The sequence below is a fragment of the Staurois parvus genome, unplaced genomic scaffold (genome assembly GCF_062004578.1).
Source record: "Staurois parvus isolate SC_StPar_1 unplaced genomic scaffold, SC_StPar_1.0 ptg000929l, whole genome shotgun sequence".
In the NCBI taxonomy this organism is placed as follows: domain Eukaryota; kingdom Metazoa; phylum Chordata; class Amphibia; order Anura; family Ranidae; genus Staurois; species Staurois parvus.
Window position 1 is genome coordinate 733381 of NW_028318725.1, and position 20541 is coordinate 753921.

Genomic DNA, 20541 nt, shown 5'->3' on the forward strand with positions numbered 1-20541 from the left:
GTATTTTCAACAGTGAATCCACGTAAGAGAGGAATTATATTTAAGGACCTGGTAGCACATGTTTATTAAAAAAAGGCAAAACATTAGCTTTCCCACACAGGGGTTCTTGTGCAGCCAAAATACAAATGAAAAATGCTGAGCCACCTCACCTTGGCTCTCTCCGGTCAGCAGTACCTCTGCTTGTTTGGTCTCCCAGACCACTGGCTATTCCATGCACAGCCTCGGGCTTCTTGAATGCACACAGCCTCAAGTTTCTTAGATGAACACAGGCTTGAGCTCCTTGGACGCACACAGCCTCATGCCCTTTATCTCCGCACAGAGACACACTCTCTGGCAGCAACTGCACTCCCCCTGCAATTCTCAGCAGACCAACATTATAAGGGCTGTGTGCACCTGGGCCCACACTCTGCTGGTTGACCACAAATCCCGGACACTGGGCTGGACATACCATCACACCAAAGACTCCAATCTATGGAGCCCCATCCAGAAATATCGAAATCTGGAGAAATCAGTTTTCTCTACTTAAAATTAACGCTGTGTAGTTCTGCAGTCAGCAAATGTGCAAACCTTATGTTCTTTTCCTGACCATTTCTACCTATATTCACCCAGTGACAGGGCCTTGCATTGTTACAATATGAACATATTTATACATTATATCTCAAATTAATAAAAAAAAATATAGTTTCCCTTTTTTTTTTACTTCCATCCGCAGTTCATGTGGCAGTCACTATTCCATTCTTCATTATCTAGTTTAGTAGTGGATTTAGGTATACAAAGGCAGTGATAAAAAACTGACCTGCACTGATTAAGTCTGCAAAAGTTGACAGCCAAGAACTTTAAAAAATAATCAGTAAAGTGTTGCATAAACTGAACAGGACAGGATGCATCTGATTATGATCCGGTACGATGCATGTTAACAGTTGATATGCTTCAGTGAGAAAGAACAAGTTTAAACATGCAAACACTTGCTAAGTGATTGTCCTGTCTGTAAGATAAATGCTTTATTATTCTTCTGCGTTTGAATGCATTTCAAATATCATTCTATCGTTCTTCATTTTAAAAAGATGGAGACTTTTCTTTTCAAATGTACCTGTCAGCATGACTTAACAGTTTTTGCATCACTCAGTCCTCAGTATATATTTTGCCCAATGTCTCACCAGGGGCTATAATGTCAGATTTTTCCTACAGCTCTACTTACAGTGGTGTTCAAAATAATAGCTGTCCAACATCACTAACCAGATCAATCACTGTTTTTGGTATAAATTATATTTCTACATGGCAAATAATTTACTAGTAGGTGTACTAGAGTAATAGAAATCCAACAGACCCAACAGTTATAACATGCATGCTGCTGATTCTCTGTTATTGAATCACTAACTGAAAGGGGTGTGTTCAAAATAATATCAGTGTGGAGTTCAATTAGTGAGGTAATTCAGTCTGTGAAAAAACAGGTATCAAACAGGTGGCCCTTATTTAAGGACGAAGGCAGCAAATGTTGTGCATGCTGGGTATAGTACATTTCTCTCTGAAATACTGAGTAAAATGCGTCATTTCAGACATTGTTCAGAAGAACAGTATTTTTTTTTCCCTCTCTCCAATCATCTTTTTAATCAAAATACAAAGAAGTGCAGAAACTGATAGACTGTTCAGCCAAAATCAGAAAGAAGTGGATGAAAATGGAAAATTACCATTCGAAGAATAGTTAAAATGGCAAAGACTCAGCCAATGATCAGCTCTAGAGAGATCAAAGAAGGTCTAAAGTTACCTGTGAGTACTGTTACAATTAGAAGACGCCTATGTGAAGCCAAGCCCCATTGCTGAAAAAAATTATATGTGCTGAAGGAGGTTAGAATTTGCCAAAACACATTAACTGGCCTAAAAGATAAATGGCACAACATTTTGTGGACTGATGAAAGTAAGCTTGTTCTTTTTGGGTCTAGTGGCCGGAGACAGTTTGTCAAATGACCCCCAAACACTGAATTCAAGCCACAGTACACTGTGAAGACAGTGTAGCATGGTTGGCAAGCATCATGATATGGGGATGTTTCTCATACTACGGTGTTGGGCCTATTTATCGCATACCAGGGATCATGGATCAGTTTGAATACATCAAAATACTTGAAGAGGTCATGCTGCCTTATGCTGAAGAGGAAATGCCCTTCAAATGGGTGTTCCAACAAGACAACGACCCCAAACACCAATAAGCGAATGGTATCTTGGCGTGGCTAGCCCAATCCCTGTTCATTAATCCAATAGAAAACTTGTGGGGCGACATAAAAAAAATGCTGTTTGTGAGGTAAACCCAAGAAATACAGAGAAATTGTGGAATGTAGTACAATCATCCTGCGATGGAATACCTGTTCACAGGTGCCAGAAGTTGGTTGACTCCATGCAACACAGATGTGAAGCAGTTTTCAAAAACAGTGGTTATACAACTAAATATTAGTTCAGTGATTCGCTGGAAAGCTAAATCTTGAAACATTTTTTATTTTATACAGTAAATGTTTGAGTTTGTAAAGAAAAATGCAGATACTGCTATTTTTGAACAGCCCAATATTCCTTTTTCTTCAGTTTATGTAAAGTAATAACAAATCTGAAACATTTTTCTTCATGTTTTAATTTGAAATAGACTGTGCAGTGTTCCCAATGCATTTGCATGTATGGAAATAAAAGCTATTAGAAGGATTTTGAGCTTTACTCACTTTAAAACACACTGCTATTATTTTGAACACAATTGTAAGCCCTGGTTCACACTGAGCAGTTTTTGGATGCGTTTTGAACTGCAGTTATTCGCATGACATGGGAAATAAAATGCTTTCCTATGGAGAGTAACAAACTGGAGAGTGCAAAATCTGGTGCAGCTCTGCATAGAACCCAATCAGCTTCATTGAACAAGCTGAAATTAGAAGAAGCTGATTGGCTACCATGCACAGCTGCACCAGATTTTGCACTCTCCAGTTTTAGTAAATCAACCACATTGTCTACTCGAGTTAAAACTGAAAGCACTAGCACAGTGTTCCTAAAATCCTAAATGATCCACTGTGTTCCTAGATTCCTAAAGGATCTACAAGAATGTAAAGTGTTGGTGAAAGGCCAGAAACCATACCCAGTGTTTTATATTACATATGTTTTTAAGGATTTAGCAAATGTCACAAGCTCATCATATAGAAACAGCACAGTTCAATCCACAATTCATCATGTCACATGACAGGGCAATAGGACCTCCAACAGGCTAACGCATTTTGAGGACTAGTCTCTTCCTCAGAACCCTGAGAGTCCAATCCAGAATTCGTCATGTTGCATGACAGGGCAATAGGACATCCAACATTCCAACAAGTTTCGAGGACTAGCCTCTGCCCTGAGAGTCCAATCCACAATTCATCATGTCGCATGACAGGGCAATAGGACCTCCAACAGGCTAACGTGTTTCGAGGACTAGCCTCTTCCTCAGAGCCCTGATGAAGAGGCTAGTCCTCAAAACGTGTTAGCCTTTTGGAGGTCCTATTGCCCTGTCATGCGACATGACAAATTGGCTTTGCTCTGTGCCAGGGCTATGAAATTTTCTTCATTGGATGGATAGATATCCTTTGGAAAGTAAAACAACTGTCATTTGTATATTTCGCCTGTGCATTGAGCTGTTTACCTTGAGTTTCTTTTAACTTAGTCTTTAATTTCACCCTTAACACAAAATAAATCTCTTTGAATTTGTATCACTGCTGAAAGTATTGGCTGTCTTGTGCTATGATCAGTGCTGAAAAGTCCTAGCCTGGTGTACCAAATACAAACACCACTAGAATACCTTTGCTGGGATCAAATGATACAACTGAAGAAATTATCATAGCTGCCTTCATCAAACAGCAGAATGATGAAAGTCTGTACAAAGTTAAGGAAAAGGCCAAGAAATCCAACAGGTTATTAGGTATAGGTATAATACCTAGGTTATTAGGTATAAAATCTAATACTTGGTTATATAAGTGAAATACTTGAGACATGTCAAAAATATAGGAGGGGAAAAACTTGTAATTGTATCAGTTTGAAAGATTCCCACATCAGAAGACAAAAAAGGGGCTAGTACATTTAAAGGTCATGACAGGATTCTCAGAACAATATATTAAAGGATCTCTGCGTGCACCTTTGAGAATACTATTTAAAGCACACATTTTGTGGCAATAAGGACCAGTGTCTCTGAATCTACTGCAGACCAGTCTAATAGAAGCAAATGCTTTGAAGTTATTTACTCAATCCAAACAACTGTATACAACTAACACACTATAAACTCAAATCCATATTTGTGAGGTGTGGTACTCATGGGGATGTTTTAGAAAACACTACTTATGTTCAGGAGAAAGGTGTGCATTTGCATCACTATAATTAATCATAATTAATTTATGAACTAGATATAGTGAACCTGTGGCTAGGCTATGGACATTTAAAGCCCATCTTACCATCATATCCCATGCTCCCCTCCCACACCATCCAACCTATTCAACATTTAAAAAAAAACTCTTCCAATACAGTTGTTTTTTTACTTGAGTCAGCAGCCACGTGTCCCTTACGTTACCTCTTCCATTAGTAAAGACAGATGATCTAGCTCTGCAGTCTAGAGCAACTTCTGACTGATGCTGCTACAGTCTTCTGGAGCCTGAGAAGATCCCACCATTGGACAGCCAAGAGAATATGTCCATCTCATGTAGGCACCTGAATAAGGACCCTTTCATTCTGCAGTTCAGAAGATGAAAAACTCCAGGCGCAGTGTGTTATGTGACCACAGATTTAGGTGGATAGTTTAAAGAATATGTAAACCTTCACCTTGTAAAATAACCCATTAGTTTAAAATAGAAATGAAAGGCAAAACATTTGTGTATACATATAAAAAAACCCATTAGAAATACCTTTTTTTACCCTTTTTATAAATTATCTCATACTCTCTGTTCTCAGCTGCATAAGTAGGGAGGGGAGGAGAAACAGCAGTTCACTGATCTTCCCAGTGAATGGCTGTGCAGAGGGAGGGGGGCATGTCAGCAGAAACCTGCTTGCTGGATTAGCTCCCAGCACAGCCAGAAAGCTGACCTCGCAGTCCTCCCATGCATAGTGTGATCGTTTTTTTTAATAGGAAAGCAGGGGGACTGGCAGGAACACCGGGGATTTCACACATAGGAAGCAATACAAAGAGAACAGGATTCTTTTCATACAAGTATATGGTACAGCAGGCATAAAATCAGGCATATGAAATGTTGGGTGTATATACAGTGAGGAACAGAAGTATTTGAACACCCTGCAATTTTGCAAGTTCTCCCACTTAGAAATCATGGAGGGGTCTGAAATTCACAATGTAGGTGCATTCCCACTCAGAGAAAGAATTAAAAAAAAAAATTCAGGAAATCACATTGTATGATTTTTAAAGAATTTATTTGTCTTGCACCGCTGAACATAAGTATTTCAACACCTGAGAAAATCAGTGTTAATATTTGGTACAGAAGCCTTTGTTTGCAATTACAGAGGTCAAACGTTTCCTGTAGTTCTTGACCAGGTTTGCACACACTGCAACAGGGATTTTGGCCCACTCCTCCACACAGATCTCCTCTAGATCTGTCAGGTCAGTGATGTTTTGTTTTATTAACCCCTTGATGCTGACTGCACGCAAATTAGTGGCCTCACAGAACTGGGCTTTTTTCCATGGGGCCGTTAATTTGTGTACCTGTCTTTCTGCTGAAAGTGCGCTGCATGGAGGCACTCCCAGCAGAAAGACCGGGGTTTCACTGAGAACTCCCAGTTCCGGGTCACCTATTCACTGTGATAGCCTCTGATTGGCTATCACAGTGATCAGTCACTGTGAAGCCCGCCCCCCTTGTTTTCTCTCTGAATGGAGGAGAGACATTGTATCTCTCTCTGTCCTTTCAGAGAGGGAAAAAAAAAACAAGTGAGTGTAAAAAAATAAATAAAATAAATAAATAAATGAATAAATAAAAAAAAAAAAAATATCTAGATCAAGGTTTGATCTAGGTCTGTGCCAGAATTAGTGTTTTGGTCAAGGTCAGGGTCAAAGGTCACTTTGTTTTTTTTGGGGGGCGGCAGTTTTTTTTACATTTTTAAATTAGTATCAGTGTCAGGATATATATAAATATATATACACACACACACACACATATATATATATATCAAAAAAAAAAAAAAAAAAAGCAAATCTCACACTATGGTTTCTGGCCCGTACTATGGGTATACACAACAACTAACATACACACATGTGGTATCGTGATCGTTAGGAGCAGGAGAAATTATTTTGGATTGTTCTTTGGTGGTAGGTTATGATAGTAGCAAGAAATATACAGCTAAATAAAAAAAAAGGTTGTTTTTTTTACTATTTTAGGCCAGTTTTTCTTTGGTAATATAAAAAAAAAAAAATCAGGAGATATCCATTACCATTTACCACCAAATGAAAGCCCAATTTGTCCTGAAAAAAAACAAGGTATAATCCACGTGGATGCACAAAGTAGTTGTGAGGATATGTATGGTTTTGTGAACACATGCCAAAGTTGCAAAATTGTTCTAACCGTTACGATTTGTTTTACCCTTAGGCGCGAAGGGATTAAAGGAGAATTGTGGGCATAGAAAAAAAACATACATACTTCCCTCCCTGATGTAGCATTGGTCCAATGCTGAACCTGTCCCCTGACAGCTGAGCAATCATGTGAAAACTGAATGCTCAGTTCTCAAGTCCGCTCTGAGCAGAGAGCAGTGACTGCCAGTCACTGCTTTTTGTTGTGCTCTGCCAGTGCTCACTGGAGCTCCGGGCAGCAGCTGGCTCAACCCCTCAGCGGCAAGCCCACTCTAGCGCACTGTTGGCTGATTCTTGGTCACAGGAGAGAACAAGTAAATGCACTCCTGTGATCCATAAGAGAAATATGGCCAAAAAAAGCTTTGGTCATACTTCTCTTTTAGTTTACTTCAAAAGTCCATAGCCTTGCCACAGGTTCACTTTAAGTATTGCTAGAAACTAGGAAGCTCATAGACAAGCTGAGTGAACAGTTTAGACTGTAATAATCTTTCAAGCCATCATTCAGCAGGGGTGTAGTTGCACAGAACTTGGTCAAATCGTCTGCAGCTGCAGAGTCACCTAATGTCGTGATCTAATGCACATTGCAGATATTGTGCAAATAGTCCATAAAGAAGACAGATCAACTTTTCGGATTGCTAGGTGCAATCACGTAGGAATAACCCTCTTGTACAACACTAAACATGGCCTTGGAGAAGGAGGGAGAGAAAGTAATTGTTAAACTCAATGAAAGCAGAGACAGAAGCAGACAGAGCAGTAGAATGTATAGTAATTGACACACAGGCTGAAAAAAAGAGAGAGATCTGAGTTAGGGTTGGGCCAAAGGTTAAAAACAAGAAGAGAAGAGAGAAAATGCATTCTAGCATACATGGGCATCCTGGCCACAAAAAGGTATAGATAAAGCAAAGGAGAAAAAACTGTGGGGTATCTAGTACAACGAAAGGTCTGGCAAACAGTGTGAGAAGGTGAAGTACAGATGAGTTACTGGAATTTTCACATAGTTTGAGACCTACAGGCACAATATTGTTAGTATATGAACATAATTAATTGATGGAATATGCTGGGTACAATCTATCTCATAACTTGTACTAGGCACAATGACGAGAGAGTAGAAATTACTAAGTTTAATGACGATTTTCATACATCATTTGCATGCTAATGTAATTATTTGTAACTAGAGGAAGATGTACTGCCTGTAGATCATTAAAGTGACACTATACGCTGGTTTACAAAAAATTCTATTCAAATGTGTAATCTTCATTTAAAAAGTAACTTCCACTGCTCTCAGTCCCATCCAAGATCTCCAAAAAATTATTTTGCTTGTTGCTGTGACCTAACTTTTTGTAAGGGGACAGCTACATTTGTTCTCCATGGTTCCGCTGTATGTAGGAACAAGGCCACCCGCTCTTGCTTGCTCCCAAAATGGACGAAGGATTTTTAGTGTGTATACAGCAGTATTGATGACCATAAATAACATGCACTACTCATTAAAAACAAATGGAAATGAGAGGGAAAAGGATAGGTTCAGAAGCTCACAGAGGACGAAAGTTCTGCATAAAGTATAGCTTAGCTGGGGCTTTAAGAGCTGAGACCATATTGAAATAAAGGAAATTTGTATTCCCCAGTCAACTGAAGGGATGCAAGCTGCCTCTATTAGGGCGGACTGACCATTTGGAAGCTCGGGCACTGCCCGAGGGCCCTGGGTCAGTAGGGGGCCCCATGAGATGCCCCTGGTACCTTTTTCATAGGCTTTTTTGAGTTTGGGCAAGGACACAGGGGCCCCATGATCCCCTATTGCCCAGGGGCCCCATGAGTTGTCTGTCCACCCCTGGCCGCTATATAAATAAAATCCTATAGGAAGGCATGTTGTAAGCATGGTTAGCATGTTGGAAATTGTAGTTCCAGGACCACAGATTGCTAATAGATAAATGAAAGCCCAATAAAAGTGTTGCAACACAGTGTTTGCTGCTGTAGAAGATGTCAGTTGCTGCCATGAATTCCACAGGGAGTATTTTCTGATAAAGTCAGGAAGGACACTCATTTAAACTTTGCATGCTGAGATCCCGCACATCCTTCATGGCTCTCAATGAACAGATGGCATGGACCAGAAGGAAGGGAACCAAAAGCTGCTGGCCTGTTTTCTCTTGAAAAGATGGCACCCTAGAGTTTTAGCAAGGTTATGGAATAAAGCTAAGTTGGGCAACTTTATTTTTCAATATGTAAAATGGTAGGCAGAACAGGTGAGGACCCAGAAAAATAACAGGGATCACAAGTGATTTTAACATAATGTTGGAAGACTCAGTTTAGTAAAGCTGGTGATCCCAAATATTTTGTGTACTTTGACAAGTTCACCAAGGGCAACCAGGTGCACTGGTTAGGGGGCATCACAGGTAAGGCCAAAGATATCTAAACCACTAATGTTGCTGGAGTAATCTTGAAAAGTATTATCACTTATGGAAACATGTTGACCACTTGACTGAGAAGCTGGTATTTGTTATTAAGAAAAGCAAAAGATAACACCATGAAAATGTAATTAACTGGATCATAAGGACATAATACTGCAATATATCAATCCATATCAGTGTCAAATATTACACTTGCATGGTTGGGTTAGTACAAGTAGGGTTCACTTAGTTATGAAATAGATTTGTATGCATAATGCTATTGTTTTAGCCACTCATCTTGAATAATTTCACTTAGAAGGTCACTTCATAATTCAGAGAACTTGAAATATAGCTCTAAAAATATCTGCCATGCTTGCAATCTACGTTCACTCTCCTGGATTAATTCAGCTTGACATGCTTTTTGTCTGGTTGAATTTTTGCAGTAAGCTTTTATATACTGGATTTCCTTGGCACACTACAAGATTTCTCACATTTGAGCATGCTAATTATATTGTTCGACTCATTTTTAATGTATCATTGTTCGCTAGTAAGTTATGCTACATAATTACTCCTGCAGTGAGGAAGAACTAGCCCTAGCACTTTTCAAACATTACAGAGAAAAACACAAATAATGCTTTCTTGGGTGCTTAAGTGTAGGCGTCAAAATTAATAGTAATTATGCACGTAATGTAAAACTATAACAAATATGACAGGACTTCCTGTGGGGAAAATGATCTGAGATAAATAATGAGTTGTTTGGTGAACAAATTACATTTTAAAAATTAGATTTAGTGAAATCATTTGAGGAGACAAATGTTTTGTGTATACAGAGGTCTTTTTTTATTATTATTAATTCTGATAAGAGAAGAGTAAGAAATTGGCCCAGCATGTACAGTCAGAAGGTTCCCTATAAAACACAGAGGATGAACATTATCAAATGAGCTAACCACCATACAATTCTTATTTAAAAAAAAAAAAAAAAAAAAAAAAAAAAGAACACATGGCATTTGTTTCTCTAGATCTGCTGATACCTGTAGAAGCCCATAGATATGGTGATCATTATCTGTTTTTTTTTAACAAATATCGAAAGCCAAAAAGTACTGTAAGTTTAGAGAACTAATCCAAGCAAAAAGTGAAACTAATTGAGGATCTAGTAGCCATATTTAGCAATCTGTGCAGCTGTACTAAAATCAAAATGATCACCAAATCACGTTAATTTTATTTTCTGTAATCCATAGCATCCAGGATCCAAAGAGTGCATTGCAGAGTCATTGGAAATGTTCTTCTTAAAAAGGAGCAGAGCAGGAGTAAATTACTCAGTACAGGCTTTATCACCCATCACCTTCAATTTTTCTCAGCTGGCTTCAATAGGATTCAAAGCTACAGGAAGCTTTTTACAACTTTCTTAGGCTTTTTGTAAAAAGTTTGTTTGAGAATAGCTCTGGTGCATCACAAGCACGGGTTCTCAGATCACAAGACTACCTGATCCACTACAGTTCAGCAAAAACTGAACTACTGAACAGGAAGGCTGTGCAAAGAGCTCTAATAAGCAACTACACTGTCTATAGGGACATACAGACATGGAGGCTGAGGGGGAAGCAGTAAACATAAAAAAATAAAGCGGGAAAAAATGCTCCTCCTTTTAAAATCAGTATAAGCATAAGAGGTTGAATGGGAACGATACCCAAAATTGATTTTTCTGTTTTATCTGAAGTATGGCAAGGTTTAATCCCTAAGAGTCCTTACTGCTTTCCAGGACCCTGGTAGAGGGGTCTCAATCGAACAACCAGCATGAGCCTTTGCAAGGCTGAGCTTGGTTTTCAGTTGAGCTACTGAAAAACTATCTTAATGTAAATTCTTCATATGTTTCTAAGGGGAATCCAATGGTAAATAAATAAAACACTTGTCCTCGAATACAAATCATATGGAGTATTAACTTAGGCCAGCAACACCACAAGTTTGGCAGAAAAACCGAGTCTGGTGTATTTCATCTGTACCTAAGCCATTGTGGAACAGATTTCTTCTTTGTCCTCTAGAGATCTGTAGTGGATCAAATTCTGCCTCCATCAATCAAAGAGGAAAAATCTGACATCACACGGTGGTGGACATATAAAAAAAAAAAAAAAAAAAAAAAACACACAATGTAGTAGCCCAAATATTTTTTTTCAGACTGTCTGAAGTTGGCTATAAAATAAGAGCATGACCTAATCTGTCTGAAATCACCTGTGACGACCTTTATTAACCTCTGACAACTACATACTTGCTAGCAGCTAGCTCAATTTCCTATCTGTTATAAATACATAGAATTGAGATGTTAAACGGGAACATTCAGATAATTGCTTTCATTTTCTAAACTGTACAAGACCATTGTCAGTTGGAATCTGATGGCTTGGTGATGGCAATCCTTCATGCAACAGTTGAAGTGCAGAAATGTTACACATAACGGTATCTTAAAACTTATCCAAACTGTGATCATATGATCAAATTTATTTATAATTATACATATTTGCTAAGCAAGTCAATATTTGCCTTTTCATTGGGCAAATGCCCAATTAATTTAGAAAATGTCTGAATAAATGTCCACTAATAGTGTTCATGGAAATACTGTAATTTTAGCCACAGAAGAAGAATGAGAAGAATATATCGCTTGTGCTGCTCACATTACACTTATGATAAAGTACTATAATTTTGCAAACAACTAATTACAAAATTGATCAGCACAGTGGAGGGACCTGTATAGTTCAAACGCATCTATCAGTCTGATTTCAGACATAAGGAAATGTCACACTATTGGCATTCTGAAAACAAGAAACATTCTTCTTTGTCTACTTTAACGGCCTTGAAAATAATTGTGATACGGTGTAGGATATCAATTTATAGGCTTCAATACTATAACAGACATACAGTAGAACTATGCCCTTTTAAACCTTGTAATTCCCAACTTAAATTTTCAAGATTAAAGCTATGTTATCTTCCAACATACACAACACGCAGGCAGAAAAGAAGAGTGGGTATTCCAAGGAGTTTATTTTCAAGATGGGATGTCCCCACCTAGACACCAAAATAGAGGAATACCAGGACCTTTGCACATCTAAGGTCATTATTATATACAAACTCTAGTGGATGTTTGAAACTATGCTCACGTTCAGGAAGTCAGGCAATTACAGCGAGAGTCATATATTCATCAGTGTGATCAGTATGTAAAGCACCATAACACTACCTTGCAATTAGCAGCAGCATTGTCAGCCTGTCATGTGAACTCCTTTAATTGGCTGTTGGGCTGCCTATTAGGTCTTTCAGATAGGCAGCCCAACAGCCAACTGACGCGGCAGGCTGATAACGCCGCTTCTAATTGCAAGGCAGTGGCTTAGCGTTGTCAGCCTGCAACAAAAAAATCTGTTACTGCCAGGATCTCTAGGTAAGAATCATTGCAATAGATTCACAAAAAAAAATGATTTGCTTAAGAAATTTGTATATAGTAAAACAGATTTTGGGTTTACATACACTAGAACTTCCAGGCATTTGTGAACTAGTTGTAACAGCCATCTGGAAGAGGCGGAGCTTTTGTATTGGTGTAATAGAGGTGATAGATGGAAATATGTGCTTGTGTGTACCTGTTTTGTATGGACATTGTGTGTGGAGATTCAAGATTGTTATGTCACCAGTACACTATTTTTTAAATAGCCTGAATTTTTACATATTTTGCATAACAATGACGCTGTCATTGCTTTTATACTAATCAGACTGATCAGAGGAGCGCCTAGTAAGAAATAATCAGCCCTTCCAATGGTGAAGCATTCATTTTTACTGGCAATGATTTTCCAACTTTCTATATCTTCTATATTATAGCTACTGTTTTAATAGCGTAAACGTCTGCTGCAGGCACTGTAAGGAAAAGGAGGGCACCATTCTTCACATCTTCTGGACCTGTAAAAAACTAGGATGGCTTCTCGTCTCAGGTGCGGGACCATATAAAAAAAAAACTCACAGACTTTGACCTGAGTGAATACCCAGCCAAATACCTGCTCCTTCTTTCTGATCTCCCTAGACATAGATTTAAACAATACAATGCTGATCCAATTGCTGAATGCAATAAGGATGTGTATCCTGGCATTCTGGAAGCAGAAATCTCCCCCCACACTCTCGTAATGGTTTACAAGAATTTCCGATATATACTCCCTATGAAACTTCTCTTCGAGGCAGAAAGGTTTTCACCTGTTCTCAAGAGTATGGTAGGGTTTGTACTGGGGAGCCTTTTACCCTTCTTTTTTTCAATTTTTTTAAAATGGGTTTTGACAGGATGTGAGGCAGTTAGATTGTGTTTGGGATACTGTGAACTGAAATGTTGCTTGTTATTCTGTTACATGTTTCATGACCTTTGTGCTCTTGACTTGGAATATCTTAGTTTGCTGTAGTGTCTTATCTTACATCCTTGCCTGTTTTCTTTTTGAAAGCATAAATAAAGACATTTCTCGTGGAGTCTGCCATATAGAGGGTGCCCAACTACCCAGCAGTGACTTGGCAACCTTACAAGATTTTAATCTCTAATACAGGGTTTCTAAACCAGGGTTAGACCGCAATCGTTCCGTCAATCACAGGCAGCTAACAGGTAGATCTCATACCCCCCTTAGCTGACACTTTCCCCACAAGCAAAAAGTGTCTCCATTCTTCCCCACCAGGCCCTCCCCCTGCCCACCCCAGGAGCTTGTAAATGACATCACATTGGATAGAGGAGAAGGGAAGAACACATCAGAACAGGACTCACAGCAGCTTCTCTGCACCACTCTACATGTGACAAAAACCACCCTACTGCATCCCCTGTATTGTGCCCTACTGACCCTCATGTAATGTGCCCTGCTCCCTCCCCTCCCCAAATGTAATGTGCTTGCTGCCACCACCACTCCCCAATAATGTGCCCTGATGCTCCATCTGGTTTGTGCCCTGCTTTTATCCATCTCATGTAATGTACCTTGCTGTACACCCCCCATGTAAAGTTCCCTGCTGACCTCCCGTACACTGCTTTGCTCTGCTAAGCCCATGTATTCTGCGTTGCTGGCCCCTTATGCACTGCCCCGATGACCACCTGTACCCTGCCTTTCTGCCATCCTGTACACTGGTTATCTCAAGTTCAACCCAGAATTAAGCAATTGCGCAGAAAAAAGCAATCACATGTTTTACATTGAATAGGGAATATCTAATACATTATTTAATGCGATTTCTAAAAATAATTTTTTGCTATATCAACAGCTCACTGATCACACCAATGTTCCATGAGCTGTAGATCTCAACATTATTTCAGAGGTTCTCTGAGATCTCAAACTTTTTCCGAAAAGTTCCTCCAACATAAAATGTTTGCAAAACCCTGCTCTAAAATAAGCACATAGGAGGTGCTCTGGTATAGGGGAGCAGGTGAGCAGGTTGAGCTGGACTGATGAAAGAATGACTGATAATTCTACTGTGAAATTATTCTAAATTGCTCCACAGTACCTGGAGCTAAAGAGGTTAGTGAAAGTCTGTTTAAAGCCCATTTACTGTTTTTAAGAATAAGTAATGTACATGAATGTCCCTAGCCTGGCCAAAGGTGCACATAAATACTTTTCTGATCATACATATTCCAGCTGAAACTGAACATTGCTTCTCCTCTTGTAATCATGCCTTAAAGAAACTGATAAAACCAGTAACGGGGTATGTGTGATAGTTGGAAGCAAAGTTAGACAAAGCAAGATAGATGCAATATTGGCCTGACTTTGCAGATGTAGTTGTTAAGCCTCTAAATTTTTCATCCCTTTTCACTTAAGCTAGCCACAGATGGAGTCGACCGAACATCTGACTCCTGTTGATAGGGCTTGTTGGAACATTTTTCTCGATCGGCGATTGCAGGCAATCAGAGAGAAGTCCCCGCTTTCAACATACAATAGCACAGTGGGGAGGATTCCTCTATCCGTTTCAGTGGATGGGGGAATCTGCTGGCTTTTTTTTTCAATCAGCCTGCTGTCATTTATGGACAGTCTTACACTTGCTAGCTCTTGGTCTGACATTTGTTGATGGTGTTGTATAAAATAGCCTAATTTGCTACACAAATTGGTCAAAAAGTTTAACATAATAGAAAATATTTTCAGGTGACCCCATTGAAAACCAGCCCACATTTTGTAATTTTAACTTGTACTAGGTTATAAAAATGTGTTATCTAGTCTAATAAGGTGCTAACCTGTGAACATGTGAACATATTATAATATACATCCAATAACTGTGATTTTGCTCATCAACAGCTGTTTCTCTGCAAAATATGTTCAAATTGTACCTTTTCAATAATTAGTTTTTTCCATAATATGTCTAAATAATATTACTTTTTGTCTAAAGGAGTACACAGAGTGCAATAACCCATGGGAACCAATCAGTATTTATTACCTATTTGCTTTCAATATGCAGTTCACTGTTGCAGATCCTCATTTCTTTTTTAGATAAGCCTGAAAATATTCTTTAAATATGTACTTCAGAATGTTTAGACTGCACATTTTCCACCAATATTACATTTACTCAAAAAGTTGTTAATAAGCGATTCCCAGTATGCATATAACATGTACAAACTTTGCTATGGAAAATTTGCTTTACAACAGCCTTTATTCCCATTGAACATTCTACAATTTGTTCTGACCAACATTGTTCACTTACTTGTTGTTGAACTGGCACTTGTTGCACAACCTGGGTAGGCACTGCTGCCTGACCTGCTACAGATGTCTGTAACGTCACTGTTGAACCTGTGTCCGACACAGTCTCGGACGTCTGCATGGTAGGTTCTGCAAGTAAATAAAACCTTTTGGTTAAAATGTGCATTTTAAACTGTTATAAAGATGGAACGAAATGAAAAAGTAAAACCAAGCGTAATCCCTTATTTCAGAGACAGCACACTTTCTTACAATTCTTAAACTGATTCTAAAGGTTCTTTTTTTTTTTTGGAAAATAACAAACATATCTATACTTACCTACTGTGTGCAGTGGTTTTTTACAGAACAGCCTGGATCCTCCTCTTCTCAGGTCCCCCGCAGGCTCTCCTGGCCCCTCCTTCCAAGCAGCTTGCTATGGGGGCACCCGCTGCTCCATGTGTCCATTCACACAAAAAGCCCTGGCCCCCTCTCTCTTCATTGGCTGACAGGCTGTGATTGAGAGCAGCGGGAGCCAATGGCTCCTGCTTGCTGACTCAGCCAATGAGAAGGCAGAGACGCGGGACAGCCGGGGCATTAATTCACATTTTTAGATCGCGATGGGGCTCAGGTATGTATTGAGGGGGCTGGGGGCACTGCTGCACACAGGTTTTTTACCTTCATGCATAGAACGCAAGAAGGTAAAAAACTTCAGCCTTTACAACCACTTTAAGGTGCAGCTATAAACGAACAATTTAGGAACTAGACACAGACTAAATATTCATAATCTATAGACTAAACCAGGGGTGTCCAACCTTTTGACCTTCCTGGGCCACACTGGAAGAAGAGGAATTGTCTTGGGCCACACATAAAATACACTAACAATAAGGTTAGCCAATGAGCAGAAAAAGTCGGGCAGATCACAAGTTAAGGATCACCAATACAGATAATGTACTTATCTGAGTAATAAAACTTCATTTTAAAAAAAAAAATAATTGTAAAGTGTGGCAACACAAATAAATTGCAATATTTGACACGGTTTTCGATAAACAACAAAAAGGATGGCAGATGAGCTGAAAAAGTCGGGCTTATCACTATAAAAGTAAAAGAGGGCAACATAAAACTAGTGTGATAGTTGACACTGTTTTTGATAAACTAACATCAGAATCTGGTTCAATGGATGTAGTTGCAATTCTCAATGAATTCCCAAATTGCACATCAGATATTTTGATTCCAATTTTGCCCTTCGTGTGCTTTGTCCTTGTAAATAGTTGCTCACAAATATAGGTGCTGCTAAAAACTTATGCTATGAATAAGGCGTGATTGTGAAGAGTGGGATATTTTTCTTTGGGAAGATAAAACTTATAAAAGGTCAGTAAAGAGACACTCTCAAATTTTTTTGGCCATATGTGTTTGCCAAGTGTAAATGTATTTTTGCAAAAAAATTCCAAGAAAATCAACATTTTTAAGTAAGTTTCAAGTTTACGATTTTGTGTTAGGCCATATTCATAGCCATCATGGGCGCAGGTTGGACACCCCTGTGTAAAATATTTACTTTAGTTCTAAAGCTGGTAGTGATTTGAACATAAATTTTTGAACAGTTAGATTTTGTGGAGGTCCACACAGAAAATAAGGCAAAGTATCAGCTCATTCCTGTTTCCTCCACAGAAAACAATATAGAATAATTTCACAAATTCCCCCATCTCGTATTAGGCACTAGATCTGCATTAACTAAGGACAAGAATGATCTACAGTAATCTACCACTAAATAAAGTATTATACAATTGTCCAAGTGAATACAAGACTAAATATTTTATGTTTTTTATATAACGTTGCTGTGTGGTGTATTCTTCTGTGTTATCTGACATTTTAGATTAAAAATGTCTCGGTCCACACAACTGCGAGGTGAAGGCTGTATGACTTACGGTACGACTGTGCCAGGTGACTTCCTGGCAATTTTCTGGTGACTTGATGTGACTTGAGTACAACTTTCATGCCATGCAACTTTGTCTGAGTAATCTTCCTGTAATGCTGGATCCAAATCACATCACTATAGATGAGGATCCCACTTGAAGACGACTCCCATTAAAGTCTATGGGCACAAGTCAGATAGAAGTCACCTTGAAGTAATACAGGAACCTCTTCTAAAGTGGAAGCGACTTCAGTAGTCTAATTAACCACGTCAGGTCCAGACACTATCACCCCCTTCCAGTCCAGGCCAATTTTCAGCTTTCAGTGCTATCACACTTTGAATGACAATTGTGCAGTCATGCAACACTGTACCCATATGAATTTTTTAGCATTTTTTTGAGACAGATAAAGCTTTATTTTTGGTGGTATTTATTCACCACTGGGATTTTTATTTTTTTGCTATATAAATGGAAAAGTCCAAAAATTTTGAAAATACCATGCTTTTCTTATACAATTTTGCAAATAATCTTTCTTCATAAATCTTGGCGAAAATGTATTCATCTATCTTTTTAGTGAAAAAAATAACCCAAATTAGTTTATAACCAAAAATTATAATTTTTTAAAAAACTTTACATTTTTTTTTTTTATATGATTTGTTTATTTAACATACTGTCACCCTAGCAGTACACAGTGTCACCATATTGACATTGTACTACTTGTGGAGGGTGATGATTTTTTTTCTTTACACTGATTGCTTTTACACCCATAAAGGCTCCTTCTCTCTGGCTGCATCCCTGCAGCCATTGAGAAATACTGTGAGAGCTGTGATTGGTCAGAGCTTGACACATGGTACAAGGTTGTTGTGAATAGCCTAACATGGGATTTCACATCTCACAAGTCAGATCCCAAGTCACAGCAGTGTGAACAGAGCCTCAAAGTGGCAGTTGGCATTATTTATTATGATATTATGTTATAAAAAAAAGTCAGCTGTGTTTAAAAATATCACAGATCTCCAGGCAGATATAAAAAAAACTAAACTACATTTAAAAGCTAAAAATCTAAAAAAAAAAAGAAAAAAAAAAGTCCCAAATCGAGTTATGTGATGCACGAGAGTAAAAAAAAAAAAAAAACTTCATTTGTTTACAGCTGTGTGAGCCAAATCCTCCAATGCGTTACATTAATACAGTGATGTATGCAATAACAAATCATTAAATGTGTTTTTAAATGAAAGTAGTGTAGGTTCCTGAATACGACATGATACAAGCATGCCGGTATTGTGACATATCAGAGCACAGATTAGAAGGGGAGGGCCAGGACTAGGACTAAACAAGCTCTGCTTTAGTGCCTATGTACTGTACTGTCTTCCTACATACAAACCGAAGCAAGCTCATCAATGCTCACTGTCGATTTAAGCATACGAGTTGTCACTTTAACCAGTGCTATTGACCGAGCCATACTACTGCTTGTGGCGATTGAGAGCCTGCCTGTATTCTTTACCAGTATTTTTCTGGATCACAGGACTGGCTGAACAGGTTACATACTCTTAACTATTTTAAGCAGTATTCATAAAATACAATTTTTGTGCATTTAGCAGCTTGCTTGGAGTTCAGCTTTGATTTCAAAATCATCTGCTTTTGAGAAGTTCCAGGAACTTTTATATACTGGCATGAATAAAATCTGTTCAATTACAAGCTCATTAAAGCTGTATCAGGTTAATGTATAAAAGTTCCTGGAAATTCTCAAAAGCAGATCATTTTAAAATTAAAGTTGAATTCCGAGCAATCTGCTAAAGACACAAAAAATTAATTCATGAATACTTTAAATATACCATTTAAAAAATAAATACAAAATATTGCCAATCTGCATGTTCTCTTGTCACACTCCAGCACTGTCCCTGACTGGTCCAGTGCTGGCAGTCTTCTTTTAAGCAGAGCAACATTCCCATCATTCGGCACGTTTCCTCGGAGCCCAGCCTGTCATCGCACAGTACTGGGCTGGGCTTACAGTGCTCCAGAACTGAGCAGTTTTCACATGTCATTACAGGCTGCTCAGTCCCAAAAATACAGCTTTTTTTCACAGTAGCATTTATGGAATAATCATGTCATCTGTTTATCGGCAACACAGATTCCTAACATTGAGGTCTTGATGAGTCTTTAGAGTAAGTATGTCATCCTCTCTGGTTAAATATTCTCCTGGATGTACTTTATAAGTGATCAACTCTGCAGGCAGGTCTCACCGAGGATCAATTAGAATGCAAAGCATGTTCTGGGAGAAACAGCCCCATTGCCAACTTTCTAAAGCCAATCATTCAGACCTAATGGGCATGCTTAAGCATATACACAACGTATTTTGGTTGATTTCCCAGATTTTGAGACTGCCAATGTTGAATTGCTGAAACTACTCTTTAGAATAAAAGTTTTGTTTCGACATAGAATGGTCATGTCTTGTTTAGGCTGCTGGCATGGCTACAAGGCTGTGTGTGCTGATCCCGTGCAATCTTTGTTGAGTAGATACACTAATCCAGCCTGATAAGATAGTTACATTTGCAGATCGTCCACAATGCAGCCCTTATGTAAATGAGTGGCACATTTATTGAAGGAAATATGTGCAAAATTTCTGTCTAGCCATCCTTGCCTAATGTGGCTGTCAGGTGTGTCACGAACAACAGATGCTTGTATGACAAAAGACCTTTTTATTCTGGCTAATTAAGCAGTTGGACACACCCGCCTGTTAATGGTTCCGCTTTTGTACCGCCAGCCCTGACTGAATCATGCAAGATCTACAGCTAAATAGACCACAGTTTAAAAGGAGGCTAATTAACCCCTAGAAGAAGGAAAGAGTATTGCAAAACCCAGCTGCTCAATGAGTCAAGATTAGCATTTTTTTTTAACTTGACAAGCAAAACCTTTTGAGGGGCAAACTCTGTTTAGAACAAACACACGTTCTTGTAGGTTCTGGGCATGTCTTTGTTAAGTGTCCTGAAGATTATTTAATACACTTAAACTAACAGCGGGGGTTCCTGCTGACATCTATAATTTACATACTAGGCAAA

The 20541-nt window shown here is 38.7% G+C and overlaps 1 protein-coding gene across 1 annotated transcript in view; it reads right to left on the minus strand.

Moving 5' to 3' along the window:
• RFX3 (regulatory factor X3) overlaps window positions 1-20541 on the minus strand; it is a 286275-nt gene that overhangs the window by 173251 nt on the left and 92483 nt on the right. Inside the window, exon 2 of the mRNA XM_089656696.1 lies at window positions 15610-15734. Coding sequence (XP_089512822.1) covers window positions 15610-15734 — 125 coding nt within the window. The remainder of the gene's footprint in view (window positions 1-15609; window positions 15735-20541) is intronic.